Raw genomic sequence first — 24,376 nt, 5'->3', positions numbered from 1 at the left:
CGGAGCGCGGCTGCGGGCGGCCTCCCGGCCCGGCCCTGCCCGCCGCACTGAGCCCCGCACCGCGCCGCGGGATGTTCGCGGTGCCGCCCGGCCGCTGCCGCCCGTGACCCCGAGCCGCACGCCCGGCCGAGCACCAGGTAAGCGCTGCCGCGCCTGGCTGCCTCTCCTGGGGCGCTCCGCTGCCCGCGCCGGGGACGGGGCATCGCCACGGGGAGGGGGCCCCGGGGGCCGCGCGGGAACGGAGCCGCCCCGCTGGGCCCGGCGCTGCGCGCCCGCGGGGAGAAGAGACGGGGCCCGGCCCGGCCCGCGGCCGCCGGGGCTCCCCTTTGCCCGCCGGCGGCACCCGAGGTGCCGCTTCCCAGCCTGGGCAGTGCCGGAGGAGCCAAACTTTATCTGGGATCGTCGCCGGCCCCTCTCCCGCGGAGGAGCGCCGCGAAGCCGCCGCGGCAGCCCCCACGCCCCGTCCATCGCACCGCATCCCCTGCCGGGCGGGGCAGCCCCGGGGGTTCCCGGCACGGCGGCGGCCCGGAGCCAAGCGGGGCTTCCCGGGAGCGGGGCCGCCGAGGGGGCAATGGTGGGAAACAGTCGCCGTGGAGACGGGCCTCTTGGGAAAGCCTTTGGGGAAAAGGGCTTGGGGAAAGCCCATGGCCTTATTTTCCCCGGTAGTAAGCCCCAGACCAGCCCGCATTACGGGGAGGATGCGAGCAGGACTGGGAGGCGGCGGTCCAGCCGCGCTGCCACCGCGCCCGGCAGTGCCTTCCCCGGGGCTGCTCCGGCGTCGGCATCTCGGTTTTTGAAGAGATTTAAAAAAAAAAAAACAACCCGATTTTATATCGGTTTAAAACCAGCTCTGCCTTGTCGCAGGATGATGGGCAGGTCTGCCGATTATTCACCAAGTGCAGTTAGTCCAGTTCATTAGAAAGAGTTGACCAAGCAAAATGAGACGCTTATGAAAGACCACTGAATGTATCCTACCAGAATTTCATGAGGGTTGAAGTGTGTAAAAGTAAGGACTTTTATTGCTCAGATAAGTATGTCAGTTATGGTTTGGCTTTTTAATAATTTGTTTTGTTTTGTTTTTTTTTTTTACTTTTGGAGTTAGTACTTCCTGTGACGAGAGATTCAGTATTATTAGCACCACTGTTTGAAGACAACCATGTAAAGTTCACTCCCATAAAGCACTGTTGGTTTGAATGATGCTCTAGAAGATTGTACAGGCAGAAAAGTGCTTTGCAGCGTAGTGGAGAAAAACGTGACAACATTGGAAATAAATAATGATTTAAAAATCTCCTTTTCCAGTTTAACCAATTCTACATCTTGCCTTCTCCCTACCCGTCACGCCCCCGCTCCTGCCCTCCGGGTGTATTAGACCTGCTTTTACTTTTCTTTTTGGTATGATGAAAGCAGTCAAGAGGGTAGCACTCCCCTGGGCTCAGTCTTCTTCTGGAAAAACCTGTTTGCTCCTGTTGTGCAGATCAGCCTGGAGAGCTGGGCCGAGCACAGTTCTGAGATGATCCCTAATTTTAACCTGGCCTTGTATTCCTGCTGTCTCACAAGTGCCTGTGTCCCAGGGCTGCCAGCAAGGCACAGCAGCCTGGTGCTGAGCACCTGTGGTTTCTGAATCATTTCCTTTTCCAGTTACTTTCTGAGTTTGCTAAATTTGTGGCATCCGTGCTGCTGTTTTCTTCCAGTCTGAATGCTGACAGGCCCTGCTAAAGGCTTTGCCATAGTATAACATTCTGTGTGTTTTGTTTGTTATTATTTACTCATGTAAGCAGTTTTAGAAATAAGCTTTCTGATGGAAAGGCTAAAAATCTATTTGCTTGGTATTCCCAGTATTGGAAAAGGCTAGTGGTGGATTTCAGTGAAAAATGAAATCAGAGACTGCTAAATTCTCCTTACAAGTGCTCACTCAGTGCTTTGAGCTATCTTGCAGTCAGTTCCTGTAGCGGTTGAAGTTGATTTCCTGAGGCAGCCTCATCCCACCTCGGTATCTGGCTTTTGAGGCGCACAACAAGGAGCCCTGACCGGGGAGGGGGACAGCATCCGGGCTGGGCCGGCCGGAGCCTTGAACAATGCTCAGGTGGCCTCAGTGCCAGGGGGACAGCGCAGTGACACCCAGAATAATGGACTGGGTCAGAGTGCTGGGAGGAGCAGTTCCCCTGATTGTCCATTGACCTCACTCCCAGCTGCTTGAAGTGGGCCATATTCACCGCCAGAAAGGCACTTCCCAGCCCCAGGCTTTTTGAGAGCTGTGGGAAGTAAAAAAAAAAAACAACTCTATTACCATCCAAACAATTCACAATAACAGGAGCTAGAGGTTAATTTTATAGTTTTTTCCTCTTTAAGGAAACCTGGTAGAAAGATGCTGTCCCCATTGTCAGAGTTGTGAAGGGCAGGGGAGGGCTGGCTATATAATAAAGAACACACTGAAAATGAAACACTTGACCTCAGGAAAAACAAACCTTCTAAATACTTTAAACCCTTTCTTAATAAGTCAAAGAAGCCATTCTCCTTCCAAAATGATTTGTCAAAGGACTGTTAACAAGTGTTGGATTTCACATGCTCGATGTAATGGAAACTCTACTCTCTTCTTCATCCTTGAGCTGTTCACCCATGGATTTTGTGCAACAAAGCTCTGTTGCAGATTTAAGCTACAGTGCAGTGACTTTTGTTGGGTTTGTGTTTCTAGGACCTCTTTCTGGTTAGGAAGATACTAGGTTTGATTCAGCCTCTTGGCCAGGTGTGATTGTGTCATTTGTTCCATTGCTTTCATTCATAACACAGGGCAGGCCCTTCTGCTTTCCCATCCCCAGGCAGGCAAAGTGTGTTAGAGCTGTCCTTCAACCTGTCAGACCCTAGATGAACTTTCTGTCACTGTATTCATCTTACATTTTAGTGCCTGGCACATGCAGTTAATCAAACACAGCATAAACTTTACAACTGTGTCATTCAGAGAGTCATAGGTTTGGACCAGGATGAGGGTTTATTCAGAATTTTTCCAGTATAGAGTTTCTGTACAGTCTCCTTCTCCCTTGAAGGACTGATTTACAATCTGGTGTTTGATCTGGTCAGATTTTTAAAAGGTAGGATAATGCCACGCATGTTTTTTGCACATTTCCCACTTGTTTGGGAGAATCCTGCCTTGCAGTGCATGTGTTTTCTTGGTTTTAAAGTAAAACGAAGGCCTCCCCTGCAGCACAGCATGGCACCGTTCTCCAGGGCAAGTTGCTAATGCCACTGTTAAGACGAGTGTATAAAGTTCCACTGAATTTGAACCAGAACATGTAAAAACATTTGGTTCTGTACCATAGTATTAAAAATCCATTTCTCTCTGTCAAAGCAAACTTTAACTTTTCCATTGACTTCCATGTGAGCAGAATACAGCCTTTTATACCAACTTCTAATCCTGGGTTGACCTGCCATCTGCTGAAAATGGAGATGCTAGCTCACATCTCCCTTCAGTGGCAATAGTACATAGTGACTTTTTATTGATTAAATGACCCAAATTCCTGAATTCAACAACCCAGCAATAAGACTGCCAACATGCTGAGAACATTTCCAATTTTATTTACTTATCACTGAAAGGAAGGTGGGAGTGTGGACTAATTGCTTGCTCTGGAGCATATGGTGAAGCAGAGCACAGGTCCAGCCCTGCCCTGCGCGTGCAGCAGTGTAAGATCCTGACACACGTGCAGTTTGCAGCAGAATGCAACAGCTGAGAACTGCAGGTTGCTGTCAGAGGGTTTGCTGCTCTGAGCAAGGACCATTATAGATCACATTTGCCAGTTGATGTGAATGTTTGATGAGCTGTCTCAGGGGTAGGTAGTTTTCACCAGTATTCTTGGAAAAGCCCCTTTTTGAGTGTAAAGTGACTAAAAAGAGTATTTTCTCTTTGCAGTCATTTAACCATGATGACATAATTTCAAATACTTGCACACCTGCTATAGTGTTGTCAGAATCCCCCCCAGCAACTGCTTTTATCTTACAGTTTATGCTTGATAGAAACTGCATTTTTTTTATGTTTTATGCAGCAACAGACTTTTTGGTGGAATGAGGTTACAGCTAATCCCTCTTTGGTGGTCTATGGATGGACACTGTCCTGAGAAGGTCCAGTAGAGAAGGTAGTTGGTTTTCCAGTTCCTGATCTTTAAAAGCCATCCTATGTGAATACCAATTCTGATTCTGTAGTTACTAGTGTATCTGCGTATCTCTTTGAGTGTGTGTAGATCACATGCAATTTATGTGCTTTAATTTATCTATTTTAGTCTTTCTTATTCTTTCAGGGGTATGGATGAGACCATGCATTTACTGTCAGGGATTTTTGTAACAAAGGATGATTTGGGGGAAGAAAATCTACCAACTGCTTCAGGCTGAGAATACCTGTATGTTTATCAAGGTGTTTTGGGATCCATGTTTTATGAGACTATTGTGAAGTTTTAGAAAGTTATTTTGTGTTGCATGTAAGTAGGAGCAAAAAAGATGATTTATATGAAAATGTCTCCCAAATCATGAAAACAGAAATTCTTTAATGTTTTTGGCTCAGTCACTGAGCCAAAACAGTTAAATGTTTTTAACTAACTTGTCAGATGATTGAGCTGCTTAAGACTAGAATGGACCTTTTGTGCTTCCTATCCCAATTAGGAATTAATTTTTAATTATATCAGCTGAACATTTTTAAATATGAGCACTTGTATTAGCCTCAGGCACCTATTTCTATGATGATGAATGGCACTGATTTGTGTAATATTGTCTGTTCTGAGACATTATAACAGCATTGTTTCTGTCTTCATTATCTGAGTATGTTAGATAGTGTTTGTGGAAAACATAGTATAACTTTGATTCAAACTTGATGTGATTTTATTTTCTCAATTGTTTAGATTATTTCAGGAGTACTAAAATATCACTTACTGGATTGTCACTTGCTTGGTGTTTTGGTTTGTAGTTAAAGGCTTTTACTCACATTAAAACCATTTTGCAGCTCTGGAAAGAGGGCAGGCATCTTGAGTGATAGCCCTGATAAACAAAGAATGTTACTCCCAGAGCTGAAAAATGGTAAGTATTGCCTTTGAAGTAGTCTTTGACATGGAAATGCGTGGAGTGTACTTCTCTTTGGATTTGGAGAAATAGCTCAGCAAAGCCAAGGCTCCACACAGACCACTGCTTGGTATGGAAAGAACTCCTAATGATTTCACTGAGACTTTATCTGGCAGAATCTTGCACTGAACATTTTTTTGTCTTTAGTCAAAGAGCTGCTGACAATAGGAAGTCTTTTTGGTGTGTAATACATGAAAAAGTGCTATGACTCACTTGGAACTAACAACAAGGTTATTGTCTGGGATTCATTGCCAAAGCAGCACTTACTGTATATGTAGGTGGAAATTGCAACATATATTTTGAAATGTAGTTTATTAAAGTTGCTTCCTCTTTATGTCCTTTATGTCTTCTCTTTACAACCCTTATGTCTCCTCTGAGTTCTGGGTTCAGGTCTTTGAGCTTCCACTGCCACAGCAGATGGTACCAAGAGCAGAGCAGGGGCATTCGCTGCTGCCTCTGAATGCCCCCCACGCGCCCTCCTGGCTGTGAGGCAGGTGGGCAGCTGAAACCTGACTGGGTGCTTGCAGCAGGGGCCTCAGGAACTTGGAGGGAAAGGAGTGGACTAGGTATTCAGCATGTTTCTGGAAGTTACACCCTTTCCAGTTCTGTCCACTGCTAAATCCCCTGTTGGCGTCTTGCCCACGGTTGTGGTCCTGCGGAGCTGCAGCTCTGGGGAAGCTTGGTTCTGGCAGCTGACATAATGGAATACAGCTTTCCAGCTGTTGGTTGGGACCTTGCTGCAGTTCAGGTGGCACAGCCTAGCTGTCCCAGTCAGTGCATCTGAAAATGACACCCCTTCCCTACTCTGAACAGCTGTCACACAGAGGGACACACATGTTTTGTAGAACTGCCAAACTATGGGTACTGGAATAATGTCTTCTGTGAGCTAATTGTATTTTGTCTGTTCTCCAGATTGATAAACTAATACCAACTGTAACCTTTAATTTTGGTAGTGTATAATGTGTAATAGTAACATGTAGTAAGAAATCAAATTCGCTTCAGTGGCTTTTTAGGGGAGTTCTGACATGCTATCAATTTGGATTGAGGCATTGCAGAAAACTGGAAAAAAGCTATGTTATGATTTTGTAGTACTATTCATTCATATTTCCCACCAAAGGTACTAAAGACAGTGGATACCTTTCTGTTTTGCAGCTAGAGAAGTGGTGGCATGGGGGGTTGATGTGGCATGCACAGGCTGTACATGTCTGTGTCCCAGTGGGAACTCCTGACTCACTCTCTGTTGTTCCTCCAGGTCACATTTCCTCACCAGCTTCAGCCACAAGGACATGAATTTGTTTGAAAATACAGTAAACTCATGGACTGTTAAAAATAACTGTTTGGATGCAAATGGTTTGTTTTTAATGTCTTTCCAGTTCCTTTACATGGGATTTATGTTTAAGAAACTGCATCATTTGTTTGTACTTTTTACTTCAGAGTGATGGTATTTCTTCCTATGACAATCTGCGTTGCAGTCAGCGGAACAAAAAGGGAGCCATCATGTTTCAAACAGTGGCAACACAAGCCAGCGTTCAAAGTAGTTTTTCCAGCCAAAAGGTTTATGCCTTTTTAAAATTATTTTTTAAATTTAATTTTATATTACAGGAAACACCAATGGCAATAAAACCTAGCAAGGAAACTGGTCTCCTGAAATGCTGCAAATACAAGAAGTCAGTAGTAGAGGTTTTATTGTATGTTACAGGGGAACTGACCAAGCACCTACACTTACCAAAATGCTGGCTATTTTGGTCAGTGCAAACATGAAGCAAAATAATTACCAAAACCGAATGTCAGGGTCGTTCAGACATTATTTCACTGCATGTACAATGTGTGTGAGAATACACAGATAAGAATGGAACATAAACCTCTTGGGAATTAGGAGTTACTAATTTCAGTCCTTATCATCATATTTCCCCCTTACTCTAATCTTAGTTTCCCTGGCTTGGTGTCTTGTCCCTGCATCTACTTTTAGTCCTCTCCTGGTTAGGTGATGAAATGAAGCAGGTCCATGATCTGTCATCCATGGTGCCAGCACAGGCAGTGCCAGGAGCTGTGAGGGGTTTCTGGGCACATGCTTAAAACTGAAGTGTTCATCTGCTAACATCAAAGTACACAAATCCACGGTTTCCAAAGGTTTATAAATGAGCCAGCTGTAGGCATCTGTTCACACTGCAGTAAAACTGTTCCCAATAAGCAGGTCAAATTTTGGGGCATGGGTGATCTGAAAAGTATTAAATAAAAATATCACAATTTTTGTAGGGTTCACATCCAATTTGTTTTCCTAAGTTTGTTTCTAGAATGGTTTGAACAATTGCTGGCTAGATCTTTTTTCAAATATTGTGTTAAATTACACAGGTTTTTCCTTATGGCTGTTTTGGACACCCAATCCCACCTAAAAATACAAATTTAGCAAAGTTTTATTCGACAGAATATATGACTTATGGTAGCAGCAAGCCATTTTCATGCCAGGCTATGTCTGTCAGTTGTCTAGAGGAGACTGTTGCCCTAAGCCCTGGGGCTCTGAACAGACCAGTGATTTTGTTTAAATATCCTCTTTGAGAATACATCACCATCAACCTGACTGCAGAATTCCCTTACTCATGCTTATTTAACTGTCTCGGTGTGCAGTTCCAAAGCAGGTAAAATATGAATGCAAAATTCTGCTTCTTAGTGCAGTCTCAGGCCCTGTGCTGAGAAGCACTCCAGCTTAACTTCACCTCCTGGTCCATGGCAGCTGAGGCCAAACAGCACTAAACACTTGAAAAGTGGCTTTATGGTATTTGTGCAGAGTAACAAATGTTTACAGTGAAGGATGGTGGGGTTTGGAGTGTGCAATGCCTTGTCCTGTGTAAAAACCCTCTGGTGTGCAGCCCCTGCACACGTGACCCACAGCGCTTGGGCTCTGCTGAGTCCCTGCTGCCAGGTCACAAGTTTGTTTTGTGTTAAATATGAGCTGTGCTCTGTTCCTTTAATGAAGATGGATAGGCAGTAAATCATGTATGGGAACCAACGCAGAGACCTTCTTGCAGCGCTATTCCCAAAAGGCATCTCATAATTTACCCTAATATGAAGTGTGTTTAAAACAGCCAGGAGAGCAGCACTGGCCTAGCATTTTGTCCTTTCAGTAGATGTCTGATGGGAAAGACCAAGCAGCGCCAGTCTGAATTGGCTCTTGAGGACGTCTGAGCTTTGACCCTTGTGTTATACTCAGCTGGGCTGCAGTGGTCCTGCAGCCTCTAGCCCAAGGCTCCTCATGCCAAGAAGAAATCTCCTTCCCTAGTGGGGATCAGGGCTGTTCCCATACCACCTGGGGCTTGATTGAACTCTGGGCCACTCTTGGGACATGGTGATGCTGATCCTGCATCTGAGGAGGATTGATGGGATGTCAGGGAAATTAGGTTAAATGTCTGCTGGCTGACATCTTTTCTAGTCAGCTTAAGAAATCCCACCAACTTTTTGTGCTTCCCAGCTGCCAATATCACTATTTCTTTCTCCTCCAGCTATGTTCCTTCTCCTTTTTCTCTCTGGTGTATAATTCATACACTGCCCTTGCCAAACCAGCACTTTCTGGATGATAGTTGCCTGTCTGACACCCAGGAGCCCCAGTTCTGGTGCACAGCTTTGATTGTTCTCCCAAAACAAGCAATGGATGACACTGATTGCTTCAACACATGATGTGATTGAGTAACCACTAGTGGAAGGACAGAATAGCCAAGGGCTTGACTTCTGGTGAGTAACACCTGTAGCATGGCAAACACAGCTCTGGCAAGTGCTGGTCTCCTGCCTGAGCACATGAAGCAGCAGTGACTCCATTCTCTGTCACACGAGGGTCAGCAGGGCACAGAGCCAGGCTCTTGGGCTTTGCTGGGCAGGGAGGCCATAGCCAGGGTGTGGGGTGGCTGCTGTCTGTCACTCATAGGGTGACACCGAGCAGTGCCTAGGGAAGGGTGCGGAGCAGCTGGCAGCTCTGACAGCACGGTGCAGGCAGGCTGGGGGCCAGCTTGTCATGGGGAGCGGTGGCAGGAGCTGCTGGGGCTCTGCCTCAGTGAGGAACACGTTGTCAGACCTGCCTGGGTGAGATAAAGGCAGAGCCTCCCAGTTATTCCCTTTGTTTTGCTCACTGTGCTGCTCTTAATTGCCGTGTCTCTACAGGCTGTGCCTTGAGAGCCTGGGTGGGGCAGTGGGAATGGCACGTACTGGTGCCACATACTGGTGTCACTGGTGGTGCAGCTCTCCCCAGCAGCGTGACCCTTGACTTCTCCTGAGGGTGCTGCCAAACCGCTCCATGAAATGAATGGAGTGACTCTGTGAGAACCTGCTTAAAAATAGCAACTGTCACCTAGCAAGAGCTTGGGGCTGGGGCCTGGAAGGTGCTGCAAGCCAAAGGCAGCTTTGTTCAGGGTTGTCCCACTGGGGCTGTTTTCTGAACAGTAATGTTTTTGCTTTTGAAGAGTCTCTCAAGACACAAGGTGAATGCAGCTTAATGACGGGGCGTGCCACTTCCATGTCCCATGTGTTTGCCCGTCCGGCACGGTGTGTCCTGGCTCTGACTGGGTCCCTTGTGTGCTGCTGCAAGGCAGGGCACGGCCCCTCGGTGGACACGAAGCCGTGCCGAGCAGCTCACTTAGTGCTGTGGAGCACTAAGCCAAGGCCAGGGCTTGTCCCCAGGGCTTGGCGGCCGTGCTGTGACAGTGAGCCGTGCCACCGGGGTCCCTTGGGCTGCTGGTGGCAGTCAGGCCCACAGAGCCCGAGCGCCCCGTGAGCTCCCCGTGGGCAGCGGCTCCGTGCATTGATTTCCTTTTATTCTGCCGCGGACATCATGTGGATTGCCCGGTGCCTTGGCTTTCTCCTTAGCCATCCTTACTTCCAAACTGTCCTCACTGCTTTCCTTTATTCCCTCTGATACAAACCAACTGCTGAGAGGCTGGTTTGCTCCACGCTGCAGCGCTTCACAATCAGCCTTTGATTCAATCTGTTGATTTATTAAGTCTAATTTGGTTCCAATACTTTTGTCTCTAACTTGGATCTATTTATTCTCCTTAGCTCTTCTAGGTCACATTAATTTGTTGTGTCTCGCCCCCAATCTCCTATGCATTAGCTGGTTCCTGTAGTTGGGTTTTCTGATAGAGTAGGTATTGCACTTGTACCTGCATTCAAGTATTTAATCTTATTATGGCATACTCATTTTCTCTCACCAAATTTTCTACATTTCTTAGAAATTTTAAAATAAGAATCACTACTGATTTCTCTCCCCTCCAGTGTTCTTGTGGAGTTTTTTTTCTTTTGTTTCTTTTGGGATTTTTGTTACTTTTTTCTTTTTTTTTTAATTATTTTTTTTTTAATTTAATCTGGCAAACCCACAGCTCTGTTCTACAACACTGCTTAACAGCCAGTACAACTGTTTTTTAATCCAAGTTCCTTTTTTATTTCCTTCTGGTAGTAGAATAGCAGATGATTTAACTCATGTACCATTTTATTTTCTCTAGGGTCTGAGGATTATTTAAAATGCAAGAGAAAAAAAAGAACACGTTCTGGTTTTAATTGAAAAGAATTTCCAATATTTAGAGCTCTAGTATTTACTAAAGTAGGTTACTGTAAGTCAGATGCCACATTTCAGCTACAATGTACTGTGCAATTAAATAACGTTGGATGTGAGTGAATGCAAATTAGTAATGCAGTCTTAGACTGAAACGTTCAACCAGCTGAAATGTTGAACTCCTTGTCTTTTATCTCCTTGTTACAAGGAGAGATAAGAAACTGCAGTGCTTGGTGTGCTGTCCCAGAGATGGTGTCCTACGGTAAATGGTGTGCTGTGTGATTTCTTAGCATACCTTGATTTGTTCAAATTGATGATTGATTAAATCCTTTTATCTTGTGTAGACCTGGTTTGTGTGCGATTATAAAGGAGTCCGGCAGTGGTGCACCTTTGGGTGTAGCAGTGGGAAAGAGCTGGGCTTTGGACATGGCCAGGAGTGATTTTCCAGTATTGCTCCGAGCCGGGGGGACCTGCTGTGTCTTTTCTGAGGTCTGAGTTGCTGCTGATAGTTGTCCTTTCCATCCCTGGAGAAGGCAGAATGGGAAAAAAAGCTAGAGGGAAGTGGGAGACAAATGAAAAGTGACTTGGTGTCATTTTCTTCTGCATGCAGATGTCAGCAGTGCTGGTTAGAATAGGCTGCTCTGCAGTTCTTTCCAGCATTTTCTTTGAGTCTTAATACAGCAAGGGGAGAAGCCATTGGGTTCCTCCAGTGAGTGTTGGAAAATGGTTTTCCTACTTCGTCACATTCAATTGCCATTTAAAGTTTCTGCAAATATCTTTTTTCCCCAAAGCTAAAAAATATCGTCTGTCAGTAGATGTTGTTGGTTTTTTTACTGTTATTTTATGTGCAGTACTATTATCATCATTCAGTAATGTTTGTTTTCTTTTTTTAGCAATATAGAAAAACATTAGTGGCAGACAGGTTTTGATGTCTGGTGCTGGACAGCAAAGTTTCCACCCCCAGAGATGGGTTTTCTGAGGTGGCTCAGAGGGCTTTCTGTGTGAGCTCTGCCTCTGCTTGGCCCATTAATCGGGTAACAGAATGTGCACTCTGCTAATGAGGAGTCACGCTATGCAAACAACAGCCTCTGAAGGGAACAAGGGATCGGGGCAGCATGTGCTTGTGCTATCAGAACCTATCTGCCTTCATCTAAATTCCCCACACATCACTTAGGAGAAATAAAGCAAATATATGATAAAACAAAGCCCCTAAAAATACATAGTGAAACCTATAAAAAACAACAGCCAAAGGATTTTTTGGTCTGAAAGCTGTCCCTGCGCAGTAATTTGCAAGATAGTTTCCAGTCCCATCTGCTGTCAGGCACTGCCCCTGATTCAGTGCTGCCACCTTTGATAACACCATGGCTCAGACCCACTGTTGCTTGGGCGTCTAACCAGCGACTCCTGCGTCTCCCCACATTTCTGTGCATGTGAGCACTGGTGTTTTGTCAAGAATCTCCACTGCAGGAAACATAATTCTGTCTTTACCTGACACTCAAATTGTTTATAATTTTGAAAAAAAAGCATTACAAATAGGATTTCTAGAGGCTGTGCAATCAGAATGTGAAAAAGAGCTCCTAAGCCATTATTGCAGGGGTGGGAAGAAAATGTGGTGATTTTAAAGCAATCTGTTGATGGGTATTCTTGGGTATACTGATGGCATTCCACTCAGTCAGCCAGCTGGCCTCAAAACCTGAGCCAACAGTAGTATATGTGTTACAAAACTTTGAGCAGGACTGTTGCATGGCAACTGCTTAGCTAACATTTGTATTAGTGGATTCCTTTGAGAATTTTCTAAGTTTTTCAGTGCTTGATTGAAAGGAAAAAAAAGGAAGCTTACTAGCAGCTACTCAGTCACCTGCATTTTATGTGAAAATGAAAAAGAGGAGAAATTCTTAACAATGGTAGTGAAATGCATGTGAGAATGGAAGACAGATTGTGGATGATGTTCTTCAGCTCAGGTGCCACTGGGAGCTGCCAGCAGAGGTTTAGCTGAAAGAGTGCTGGGCATGTACTTAAAGCTACATGGGCCACTTCTAATAGATGAGATCCACTTTTTCCTTTTTCCATTTATAAAATAAGAGTGAAAGGCAACAAAGGTTTGTCCCAGCAGCCACTCCAGCTTTTCTCTGCTGTAGAGGTATATCTTCCCTGATATGTGTGCTAACATTTGCAAGACAAGCATACAAAAAGCAGAATTGTAGTTCCTGGCTGCCTGCCATTCGATAACAAATGCTGCATTCCTCTTCCAGCACTGCAGCAATTCAGGCCTGTTGGCAAGGATGCTGCCAAGCCTCTGACCTGGCTGTGTGAAGTCAGACTTGCATTGCCATCATTTTCACTGGTGGTCTGTTAATTTGAAAGTGGTATGGAGGACAGCCTGCCTTCTTCCTGGGGATTGCCAGTTGTGCAAGAGGTGTGTGCAGGTTTCATCTGGCATTGTCACCTGCATCCTGGGGACAGACTTCAGAAGGACAGGAGGCTGAGAGAGGATTCTCCTGTCTGGCCAAGTAGTGCTTAAAGCAATATGGAAGGGTTGCATGCGGAGACGGGAGCAATAAACAAAATTTGTTATGCTACTCAGCTGCAAAGCCCCAGCCTGGCTACTACCACAAGTTCATTTACAGACTTCATGTTATATGCCTCTGGGGACTGTGGTACCTCCTGAGGATCAGATGGGCAGGCAGAGGCAGAGCAGTCCCTGAGAAGGTGTCAAAGTGAGCATCCTTCCACATGTGCATGGCCAGTTAGTGCGGGTCAGTTCTTAATCCTTAGGATGGCTGTACACTTGCAATGAATTGCAGCCATTAGGGCTTGAATCATTCCCTTCCTGTTCCCTGGCTCTGAATGAACTGAATCCCCTAAGTTCCTGAGCAGCCTCTCAGCAAGCGTGTGCTTATCACTAAGCCTGCCCAGAAATGGATGTCACCAAACCCACATTAATGGGTCCCAGTGTGCAGCTGAATCAGGATTATAGACTTCCAGTGTTACTGTGATATGAACTGATTGTGATGAGCATTTATGATGTTAGTTAATGGACAAATTTTGTTAATTGCCCTTGGGAGTATTTTTGTTACATTCCCATCTGAATTTATCTTTCCACTGTAACTTACTAAGGAGTTTCAGTCCCGGTTTGATCTCAGGGATTTAGTTACACAGTATGCTGTAGGCTTTAATATCAGTTGCTTTGCCTGTACATGCTCATGTGTTACCTGATTTTTCAGAGGACATGATGATGTAAGCCTACACTTCTGAGGTGAAGATAAAGCCCTTGACCTGGCTGTAGTTTTGGTTACCTAAACCACTTTAGGAACTTGCATTCAAAACATAGTAGATTTAAAACTGCAGTGAGTACGCACAAAAATATTCCAAAGCCTTCCTGAAACCACTATGAATAAAATGGAAATGAGTAACTAAAAATGTGTGTGAAGTTTGAATGCAGGACAAGCATTTCAGCCAGACCTTTGAGATCAAGGCTAATGTGTGTGATGCTGAACATCTCTATCTACAGAGTGGGCTGACTTTCAAGGATGCAGAAGGCCGTACTGACCTATCAGACGTGGCTGGAGTCAACACAGAGAGGGATTTGCCTGCCTGCATAGATGGCATTGCAGGCTCTCCCTTCCTCCCTTGCATCAGCTGTGTAGGGACAGCAGGAGCATCCCTCTTCTGGGGTGGGGTGTCAGTAGCTGGGAACTTCCATGCCACATTTGGGAGTTCATTTAGAGAGGAGGTTTTTCACTTGCTGGCACAAGGTGAGGGGTCTGAGCTGCAGGAGACTGAGCTGGCCTCGCTGTTTTGCAGGAGGATGATTCCTGTGACCGAGTTCCGGCAGTTCTCGGAGCAGCAGCCGGCGTTCCGGGTGCTGAAGCCCTGGTGGGATGTGTTCACGGACTATCTCTCGGTGGCCATGCTGATGATCGGAGTGTTCGGCTGCACCTTACAGGTAAATCAGAGGGACAGGAGCGGCTGGTGCTCTTGGGGCTGCTGAAAGAACACCACAAATGAGGAAGGATGCTGTCCCATCTTGTTTTATCTCTTGGGCTCACCATGAACAAAGCAAAAATGTGCTGGTCCCAGGATTAAAGCTGTTTAAGTAGCAACATCAAATAACACAGCCCAGACTTTTAGCAGCTGTGAATCAGCAGACTTGCACTAGAGTCAATGGAACTGTGCCAAATAAGATAAGAGCTGTTGGTTTGGCTGGTGTCTGCATCACTGTTTCCACCTCAGTTTGGCATAACAAAACAGATTATCAACTTCTGGTCTTTTTGTTACCATTTTGCTGTTTGAAAGTTTAAAGAATGGAATTTTGTAATTCCTGTTTTTCTTTATTTGGCAGATGTTAATATTATTTCTGTCATTATGGTAAGAGATTTGAAATTAATGTGCTGATTTTATTAACAAGACCCACAGCTAATATTACGTCTCTTCCATTCCAAAATGTCTCTGAGGATGCTTACACATAAACAATTGACATTACCGTCAGTCACTGTTAGTTACATTTTGCTGAAGAGCCAAAAACAGAAAAGAAATGAAAAATACTGTTTGGGATGACTCCACAAAAATATAAAGTTACAGTACAAGTTCAAACATGGATCTCACATTTCTTGGCACAACCTTGAAATGAAGCTAAAGGGATACATTATCAGAGCTCTTATTTCAGAGGAATTTGCTAAGGGATACATAATCAGAGCTCTTATTTCAGAGGAATTTGCTCACTTACATAGCCTAGGATTTAGATTTACTATGTCTCAGATTTCACATGAAATCCACTATAGTTTTGCCTGTATTCTCCATTCTCAAGTATTTTCAGTTGATACAACATTCATGTTTAAAAATCTCTTTATATAGAGCTAAATTTTGCATTAGTAGATGTTTGCTTAACCACACAAAGTAAAAATCTGTTATATTTGTTATCTGTTTTAAGTTTACCTGCTTGATTGGAGAAAGCACACTGGAAAATAATGTGTGGAAAGACTGAAATAATAGACAAATTGTTTTTATTCCAACTTAATTGTGGGATACATAAACCCAGGATGTAACTAAGGGTGTATATCACAGTAGCAGACACTTTACAGACATAGATTAACTACAGAAGTTTTTGATGTGTCAACAGTTGTGGCACTGATACTGTTCAAAACATGTGTGGTCTTATCTTAGCATCTCCCTGATCAACAAGGATCATCCCATTTTGGTAGCTCTTGTTGCATACTTTATATTTAGTGCTTTCAACAACCATGATATCAAAGAGTACGTCTATACTACACATATGTTCTTAGTTTGGGCTAATAGCAGTTAGCCATTCAGGGCAAGTAGGAGAGCTCCTTGGCTTATCACATGGATTAGCATTTTAATTCAGACCTGTAGGGAGCCTTGCATTGAACTCAGAACTGTTACCCAAATTGAACCAAAGGTGATTGGTACCTAGAGGCACTTTGACCTCAGTTTGTCAACATGGATGACCATCCCGGATTAAGAAAACTTCTTGTTCGGTTTTTTTATAGACAGACTCAAGAACAGAGCTAGATTATTTCCCCCAGGTGTGTAGTCCATCCTACAGAAGCCCACCATAGAGAGGGACTTTGGACACGGGCATATAGTGATGGGACAAGGAGTAAGGGCTTTTAGCTGAAAGAGGGTAGGTTTAGATTAGCTATTAGGAAGAAATTCTTCACTGTGGGGATGTTGAGGCAGTGAAACAGGCTGAAGTTCCCAGAGAAATCATGGATGCCTCATCCCTGAAATAGTGGATGATCTTCAAGGTCCCTTCCAACCCAGATCATTTTATGGTTCTATGAGGACTCTATGTCTGTGTGTGAGAAACTAAATAAAATTTATGTCCATGCACACACAAATGCCATCAAAGGACTGTCCTTATCTGTCTTAAGACTGAAGATTAATAATGTCCCTGCATAGATAGGCTCACATTAGCCCTTTGTCAGCCATTTTTGGTGTGATAAAACATCACAATGTGGGAGTATAGCCACATGAATGCAGTTGTTCTGCTGTCAAGCCTAAGCTATCTCTGAACATCATGTAGCCAGGGTGAATATACCTGGCAGTAACAGTCTGTCTCTGGGGAGAGCAGAGCAGGAGATCCCTGGTCTTTTCTGGAAGCATTCCCCACATTTCTCCTTTTTCTGGATTGTGTCAATGCCCTCTTATTCAAATTATGGAAAGCTAGCCGTAGATAGAAAGGGGTGGCCTAGTTCTTGGCATACAGAACAAGTGTCTTGTTGAGAATAATAATAGTGCAGCCTGTGGGGACAAGTAGCAGGCTGTGTGGAGGAATGCCTGGCAGCTGGAGGTACTCCAAGGACAGCTACCCATTGCTGCTGCCACCATTGTTTGAACATCAGTTCAAAAGATATCTTTTTGTGTGTTCCAGGTCATGCAAGACAAGATAATATGCCTTCCAAAGCGTGTCCAGCCTTGCCAGAACCAATCTAATAGTTCAAATGTGTTTAACACAGTACCAGATACCACCCCCCTTCCACCACTGAAGCCATCCACCCCTCCAGCTACAGTTGAAATGAAAGGACTCAAGACTGACTTGGACCTTCAGCAGTACAGCTTTATAAATCAGGTGTGCTATGAACGGGCTCTGCACTGGTATGCCAAGTACTTCCCTTACCTTGTCCTTATACACACACTGGTCTTCATGCTGTGTAGTAATTTTTGGTTCAAATTCCCTGGATCAAGCTCCAAAATTGAACACTTCATTTCAATACTTGGGAAATGTTTTGATTCTCCCTGGACAACAAGAGCTTTATCTGAAGTGTCAGGGGAAGACTCTGAAGAGAAGGATAATAGGAAGAACAACATTAACAAGTCTAATACTACTCAGCCAAGCACTGAAGGCACTTTGGTCAAGACACAGTCTTTAAAATCAATCCCTGAGAAGTTAGTTGTGGATAAGGGAACACCTGGGGCATTAGATAAAAAAGAAGGTGAACAGGCCAAAGCACTGTTTGAAAAGGTGAAGAAATTTAGACTGCATGTTGAGGAGGGTGATATACTCTATGTCATGTACGTTCGCCAGACTGTACTTAAGGTAATTAAATTCCTTATTATTATTGCTTACAACACAGCACTTGTCTCAGAAGTTAATTTTACAGTAGTCTGTAACGTTGATATTGAAGACATGACAGGATACAAGAACTTTTGCTGTAATCACACCATGGCACATCTGTTCTCTAAACTCTCTTACTGCTACCTGTGCTTCGTCAGCATCTATGGCCTGACATGCCTTTACACACTGTACTGGCTATTCTACCGTTCACTGAAAGAATATTCCTTTGAGTATGTTCGGCAGGAGACGGGAATCGATGACATCCCAGATGTCAAGAATGACTTTGCTTTTATGCTTCATATGATCGATCAGTACGATCCTCTCTACTCCAAGCGCTTTGCTGTCTTCCTGTCTGAAGTCAGTGAAAATAAGCTGAAACAGCTGAACCTGAACAACGAGTGGACTGCAGACAAACTGCGACAGAGGCTGCAGACAAACTCCCACAGCCATTTGGAGCTACAGCTTTTCATGCTTTCTGGACTACCAGACACGGTGTTTGAAATTACTGAGCTGCAGTCTTTAAAACTTGAAATAATTAATAATGTAATGATACCAGCAACCATTGCACAGTTGGACAATCTCCAGGAGCTCTCATTGCACCAGTGCTCTGTGAAGATCCACAGTGCCGCCTTGGCTTTTCTGAAAGAGAATCTCAAGATCTTGAGCGTCAAGTTTGATGACATCAGAGAACTTCCACATTGGATGTATGGCCTCAGAAATTTGGAAGAGCTCTATTTAATTGGTTCCCTAAGTCATGATATTTCTAAAAACATTACACTGGAGTCTTTTCGGGAGCTTAAAAGCCTAAAAGTTCTTCACATAAAAAGTAATTTGTCCAAAATCCCACAATCTGCAGTTGATGTTTCGAGTCACCTGCAGAAATTGTGTATCCATAATGATGGCACTAAGTTAGTGATGCTCAACAACCTGAAGAAAATGGTCAACTTGACGCAGCTGGAATTGGTTCATTGTGATTTAGAGCGCATACCTCATGCAGTCTTCAGCCTTCTCAGTCTTCAGGAATTAGATCTAAAGGAAAACAACCTCAAATCCATTGAAGAAATCGTAAGTTTTCAACATCTGCGAAAGCTGACAATTCTCAAGCTGTGGTACAACAGTATAACCTACATCCCAGAGCATATAAAGAAGCTCACGAGTCTAGAGCGGCTTTCCTTCAGCCATAACAAAATAGAGGTTCTTCCGTCCCACCTATTCCTATGCAACAAAATCAGATACTTGGATTTGTCTTACAATGACATTCGCTTTATCCCACCTGAAATAGGAGTTCTTCAGAGTTTACAGTACTTTTCCATTACTTGCAACAAAGTGGAGAGTGTGCCAGATGAACTGTACTTTTGCAAAAAACTTAAGACTCTGAAAATCGGGAAAAATAACTTGTCAGTCCTTTCACCTAAAATTGGTAATTTGACATTGCTCTCCTACTTGGATATTAAAGGCAATCACTTTGAAATCCTTCCACCTGAGCTCGGTGAGTGTAGAGCTCTGAAGAGGACTGGTTTCACTGTAGAGGACAACTTGTTTGAAACTTTGCCTTCTGATGTCAGGGAGCAAATGAAAGCTGAATAACCTCTTGCTCAGTTTTACAGAAATAACACTTCTACCAAAAACGTCTAGAGAATGCATACTCTGAATATGCATTTAATTTGTCGTTATTTTTTTCTTTTTCAAATCCTTTCTGTACAAACAAATTTGGAGTAAGGAGTACATATATTTTTAAATAAAATTTTCTCATATTTTTTCACAGTTTTAAGATATTTTTAGTTTGTTTTGCCCTGAGAAGAAGGGCATCTGTAACTTAATTTTTACTGGTAAAAGTAAATGATTTTGTCTGCTGGTTTTTCTTTCCATTTCCTAATCCCACCAGGGAAACTGTGTTTAAGATGTATGCTTTGGGTTGCATAGTTTGTAATAGATAATTATATTGTCTTCCCAGTTATTGTTAATCTCTTAGGACATGGTCTTCAACAGGTGGTGCTGCAGGTGTTGAATGCCTTTGTTTCCTCTTTTCTTCAGTGGCAGTAGAAGGTGTTCAACATCTAACAAGATCAAATCTAGGCTGACAATCTCTTTTTACTTACAACAGGGTTTTCTCAGATGGTCTAAGCAAGTAGAAAAGGTTCTTTATGTATTTTAACAGGTGAGAGGGAGCATGCAGAACTCCTTCAGGGCCTGTTGGCCATTCAGTCTGGCTGCCCATTCACACAGTGCACTGAGCAGGAGGCACTCACTGTGATTTCCTCTCTGGTGCAGGAAGAGTAAGGTCACAGTTCACAGTGGAATCAGGACCAAAGTGACTCATATTAAAGGTTTTCCTAACAGTGCAAGGGGATGTGGCTGCCCATTTCCTCCTGACTTGAGTGGAAGGGGTGCAGTGAACTCACTGTATTGGAAATGTCAACTCAGCAAGATGAAATGCTGTCTTGAAAAACCCCATTCTCCTTTAAACACCAGTGCTGCAAGAGAGAAAGTGCCCTCTGCCCCTCAGCCCACTTCCCACCAAATTGCTTGGCACCTTCTAGGAATGGGATCCAGAAAAAGTGCAATCATACTTAGTTTGTAAAGCTTCTGATGGGGAAATAGCCTCTAATATGCTCCTTGATTTAGCCTGGGTAGCATAAAACCAAGCTCAGCACAGAAACATTTGCAGATTTGCAAAAATGAGATCAAATTAATACATTAATTTCTCACAAGTCTCATCATCAAGGACAGAGATGAAGGCTATGTTTTCATCTCCCAGAGGGTAATTAAATTGGAAATCCTACAGTTGGAATTTTGCTTTTTATATAATCTCCAATGATTGTGCATCAGGTTGGGAACTTTATCCTCTGAAGCCATGTTCAGCTGTTTATTTAATGCAGCCATTTGATTTCTTTCAGTCAGGTTTTAAAGGGATGTGCTGCTCACAAGCTAATTTAAGCTAATCAAAAGTAGTAAAATATTTTGCTGGGAGGAGATCTCTTCATCGTATCCAACAACACATATTTGAGTCAGATGCAGGCACTTGATAAATGTTTCACAAGAAATCTAGGAATAAGTCCTTATTTCTCTAGAAGGCAATGATGTTCATAAATTGCAGAGGTTGAATTGCTGTTTGTTCAAATTTATGTAAAATATTTGACAGTTGTCAGATTGGTTGCTCTTACATGTTTTCTAACTGCCATTGTGTCTTGAGCTACAGTTACTCTGAGTTCTTGAGCTTGGTACAAAAGCATACAGTTGGTTTAAGAGATAACTTACAGAGGTGGGGAGACAAACTACAGTGAGAACTTCCTCATTAATCCAGGGTGTGCTGTGCAGTTTGGTGTGTGAGCTTGCCACAGTACCAGGTCAGACTTATTTTTTATGCTTGGCTGTGTTCTGGAGAAGATCCAGATTAATCAAAACTGGGTCAGGCATGAAGGAATCAAATCAAGCTTTTTTAAAGGGGTTTGATTTAGTTCTATTTAAGACCTGTAATTGATGTAGCTATTGTAAGAGCTACCCTTAACTTTTGTGTGGAATGCACTTACTGGAACAGCTTGGCAGTATATATATTCTAAATGTATTTCACTTTGATGTTATGTGAGGAAGAGAAACATTTCATTGGTCATATTAACCTAATTATGTAAACCAAAGTGCTGTTGTCCCTGATGAATGTAAACTGTTTGAAATGTCCAGGTAATTGGTGTATAGTTCTCTTACTTAGATTTTAAATATGGGATTACATTTAAAGTTTTTTTTTAAAGTCTTTATATTCCTAGATGTAGCATTTTAAACCCCTAATTTATTTTGTGTGTAATACTGTTTCATGTGTAGTTTGTGGTCTTGTTTCTGAATGGAAGTTATGCACACCTCATAACTGAAGGTTGGAGACATGTTCTATGCCATTTTTGTAAATACATCACTTAGGGGATGTGGGGGTTTGTTTGTAACTGATGATATTTATACCAGTGCAACCCCTCATGTGGACACAGTTACATGAGTATAAAGTGCCTTGTGCTGGCATATCTTTATTCACTTTGCTAGGAATAAACTATACCAGTCTAAGCACTTTCACACTAATAACTGTATCTTCTCCGAGGATTTGGTGAGCTGAGGCAGCATCCTCAGTCTGACAGCTCACTGTCACCAAAAAGGGGCAGCTTCCTCCTCCTCCCATGCTCCCTATTCCTGCCAACACGTTCCAGCTGCTTCTCATGTACCTTTACAGGTCTGGTGCTGGTCTGGTTACTCCACAGGATAAATCAACCTTTTAAGCCAGCAGAAAACTATGCCAGTCTAAAAAGGGAACTAATTTTCTGCTGGATCAGCTCTAAAGGATTGGATGGACACTAGGATGGGAGTAACAAGGGGACAGGACTCTGCAGCTAGGATCTATACAAGAAGAAGGCAGTGCAAGTCCCTTTGGAGATGCTAGGTCAGTTCATCATCTTGCCAAGCCACGTGCTTGGAGAACTTGTGCTGTTTTATGTATAGCAGGGTTGGGCAGCTTGGTTTTTGTGAGTAGACAACCCTCAGGCTCACAGTGGATGATATAATATCACATTACTGTTAATTTCGTAATGAAACAAACTCAGGTAGCTGCACTGTTGACTTTTCTAAACCTCTTACTGTCTATTCTGGGGTGTATTTTCCAAACCCATATTACAGTAGCTTAGGAATGAGTCAGCTGATGGAAGATTGTTTCCTAATTCTCTATAACATCCAGGAAAATATGTAAAAGTGCCATATTTACTCAGTGAATCATGTACTGCTCATATGTATATTCACATGTGATTCATACTAGACTTTTCTGTGACCAATAGTATTTGACTTAAAGTGGATGGACATTTTGTGGACAATACTTTAGCACGGTTTGTATATATACAAAGAGTTTCTATAACTACTTATATTAATCAGGTGCCTAACAAGTACGACAGTTCCAGAATTTAAGCAAGGCATTTTTTCATTATTGCTGAAAAATAATAAAAATCTTCCTTGGTAACAGAATTAGAGATGACAAAGATTGCATCAGAAGTAAGAAGACAACCTTCATAGCACATTAAGCCTGACAAGCAAATCTACTTTGTGATCAAAATCTGGAGATGTTCATCTCCCCCTTTGTCAAAATTAGGATGGATATTTGTGCTGACCTCGTGCATCCAGCCAGACCAACAACTTTTGCAAATTCTGATTGGAAAACGCCTGCTTCAAGTCTTATATCACTTTTCTGGCACGTCAGTAATTCATGTGCTTAAGTGGTGACAAGTCCTGCAGGAATGCCAAGAAAAAACTTTGAAATTTGACCAAATGGACAAACTTAATTCTGTAGCAAGAATCGTAATATCATAATAGACCTGCATAGTGTTACATTGCAATATAGTACACCCAGAAAAAACAGAAATAAAATGCTCTTTTGTAATAATGACCATTGTCAGACTGCAGTGTTGTTTGGGAAACACTTTGTTTCTGGGTTACCTAAAGATCAAACCATCTTTTGGGTTTGGTCCCTTGGGAGGGAAATCAAGAAAATATGCTTAAAAAAACATCATTATACTTGACAGGATTTACAGCTGCATGGTCTCCATTCCTGTGCACCTCCTTCCATTGCCTGACTCCAACAGCCAGCAAAATGGCCAGGAAAAAAGCCCTTCCCACTGGAGCAACTCCCCCACTCTGGTTTCTGTGCTCTGCCAGGGCTTGGGGGGTGTTTTGGGAGCTCTGCCAGCCCACAGCCAGGAGTGTGAGGGCTCCTTCTTCCCCCCTGTCATGTGCCTGTGCTGCCAGGGAAATGGTGCTGCTAGTCCTTGCATCTGACACACTCCCCCATAAATCTGAAGAGATTTGGAGATTGCTCCAAAGGCAGTTGGGCTGCCTGCATTTGGTATAGGATCTTTTCCTCATTTCTGTTTTTTTAAGTTGTAAGGAATAGTGTGTTTCACTTTTGGTGTTTCATACCAAGACAGCGCTGTCCTGCCAAGATGGAGCAGGAATTACCTCTCTCTGGTGCTTGTGGTCCCAGTGGAGGGAGGAGAGTGGGAAACACAGCAGCCTGAGTCGGCTTTGCCTTTGGATAAGCCCTGGCAGGGAGCTGGCATGGGGACCTGCTGCCCCTGGGGCATGGGGGGCCTCACAGAAGAGTCAAAGGAGACTTCCTGACAGTGCCTGCTTTTACCTCCATGCTGTTCCTTTTGAAAATGTGGAGGGCTGGGAAAGCTGGTCCACTCCTCGCAGCATTGCTCCTTCCCACCAACCCAGAGATACCATCTCAGGGCCACATCCAGCAGGGTGGGAACCATGGCACAGGTGTAACTGCCAAGGGGATCCTGTGCCCATGTCAGCTGCTGGTGAAGATGTCACCCTGTTTATGGAGTGTGCTGGTAGTAGGAGATGTTCATGGCCTGACATAGCTGAGCCTGAAAACCTCTTGCAGTTCCCTGAATAAGTGTTCTTGGGAGTGAGCTTTAACTGGAGCAGGTACTGTGCCCAGGGCACTGCCAGGGCACAGCCCCACCAGCAGCTATGTCCTCTCCTTGCCAGCAAGCAGCAGTGCTAGGGCCAGTGTGTCCTTCACTTCATGCCAAATAGTTACTGGCAATTCCCTGTAGCCATGAGTCTGTACATCTCCATATATTACATTTGAGAAATGCACTATATGCTTTGGTAAATTTTTTTTTTCTCCTCTGGGTTGT

The 24,376-nt window shown here is 43.7% G+C and overlaps 1 protein-coding gene across 1 annotated transcript; it reads left to right on the top strand.

The window, feature by feature from the left end:
* The first annotated feature begins 5 nt into the window (after positions 1 to 5).
* Positions 6 to 23,109, top strand: LRRC8C (leucine rich repeat containing 8 VRAC subunit C). Its single transcript, XM_041483258.1, has 3 exons — positions 6 to 137; positions 14,435 to 14,576; positions 17,022 to 23,109. Exons 2-3 carry the CDS (start codon positions 14,439 to 14,441, stop codon positions 19,290 to 19,292), a joined length of 2,409 nt encoding a protein of 802 aa, XP_041339192.1. The 5' UTR covers positions 6 to 137; positions 14,435 to 14,438; the 3' UTR covers positions 19,293 to 23,109.
* Positions 23,110 to 24,376: the final 1,267 nt, after the last annotated feature.

Source organism: Pyrgilauda ruficollis, unplaced genomic scaffold (assembly GCF_017590135.1).
Source record: "Pyrgilauda ruficollis isolate IOZ18807 unplaced genomic scaffold, ASM1759013v1 scaffold6, whole genome shotgun sequence".
Lineage (NCBI taxonomy): Eukaryota > Metazoa > Chordata > Aves > Passeriformes > Passeridae > Pyrgilauda > Pyrgilauda ruficollis.
The sequence above is the reverse complement of the archived record's forward strand: the minus strand, read 5'-3'. Positions and strand labels throughout refer to the sequence as shown.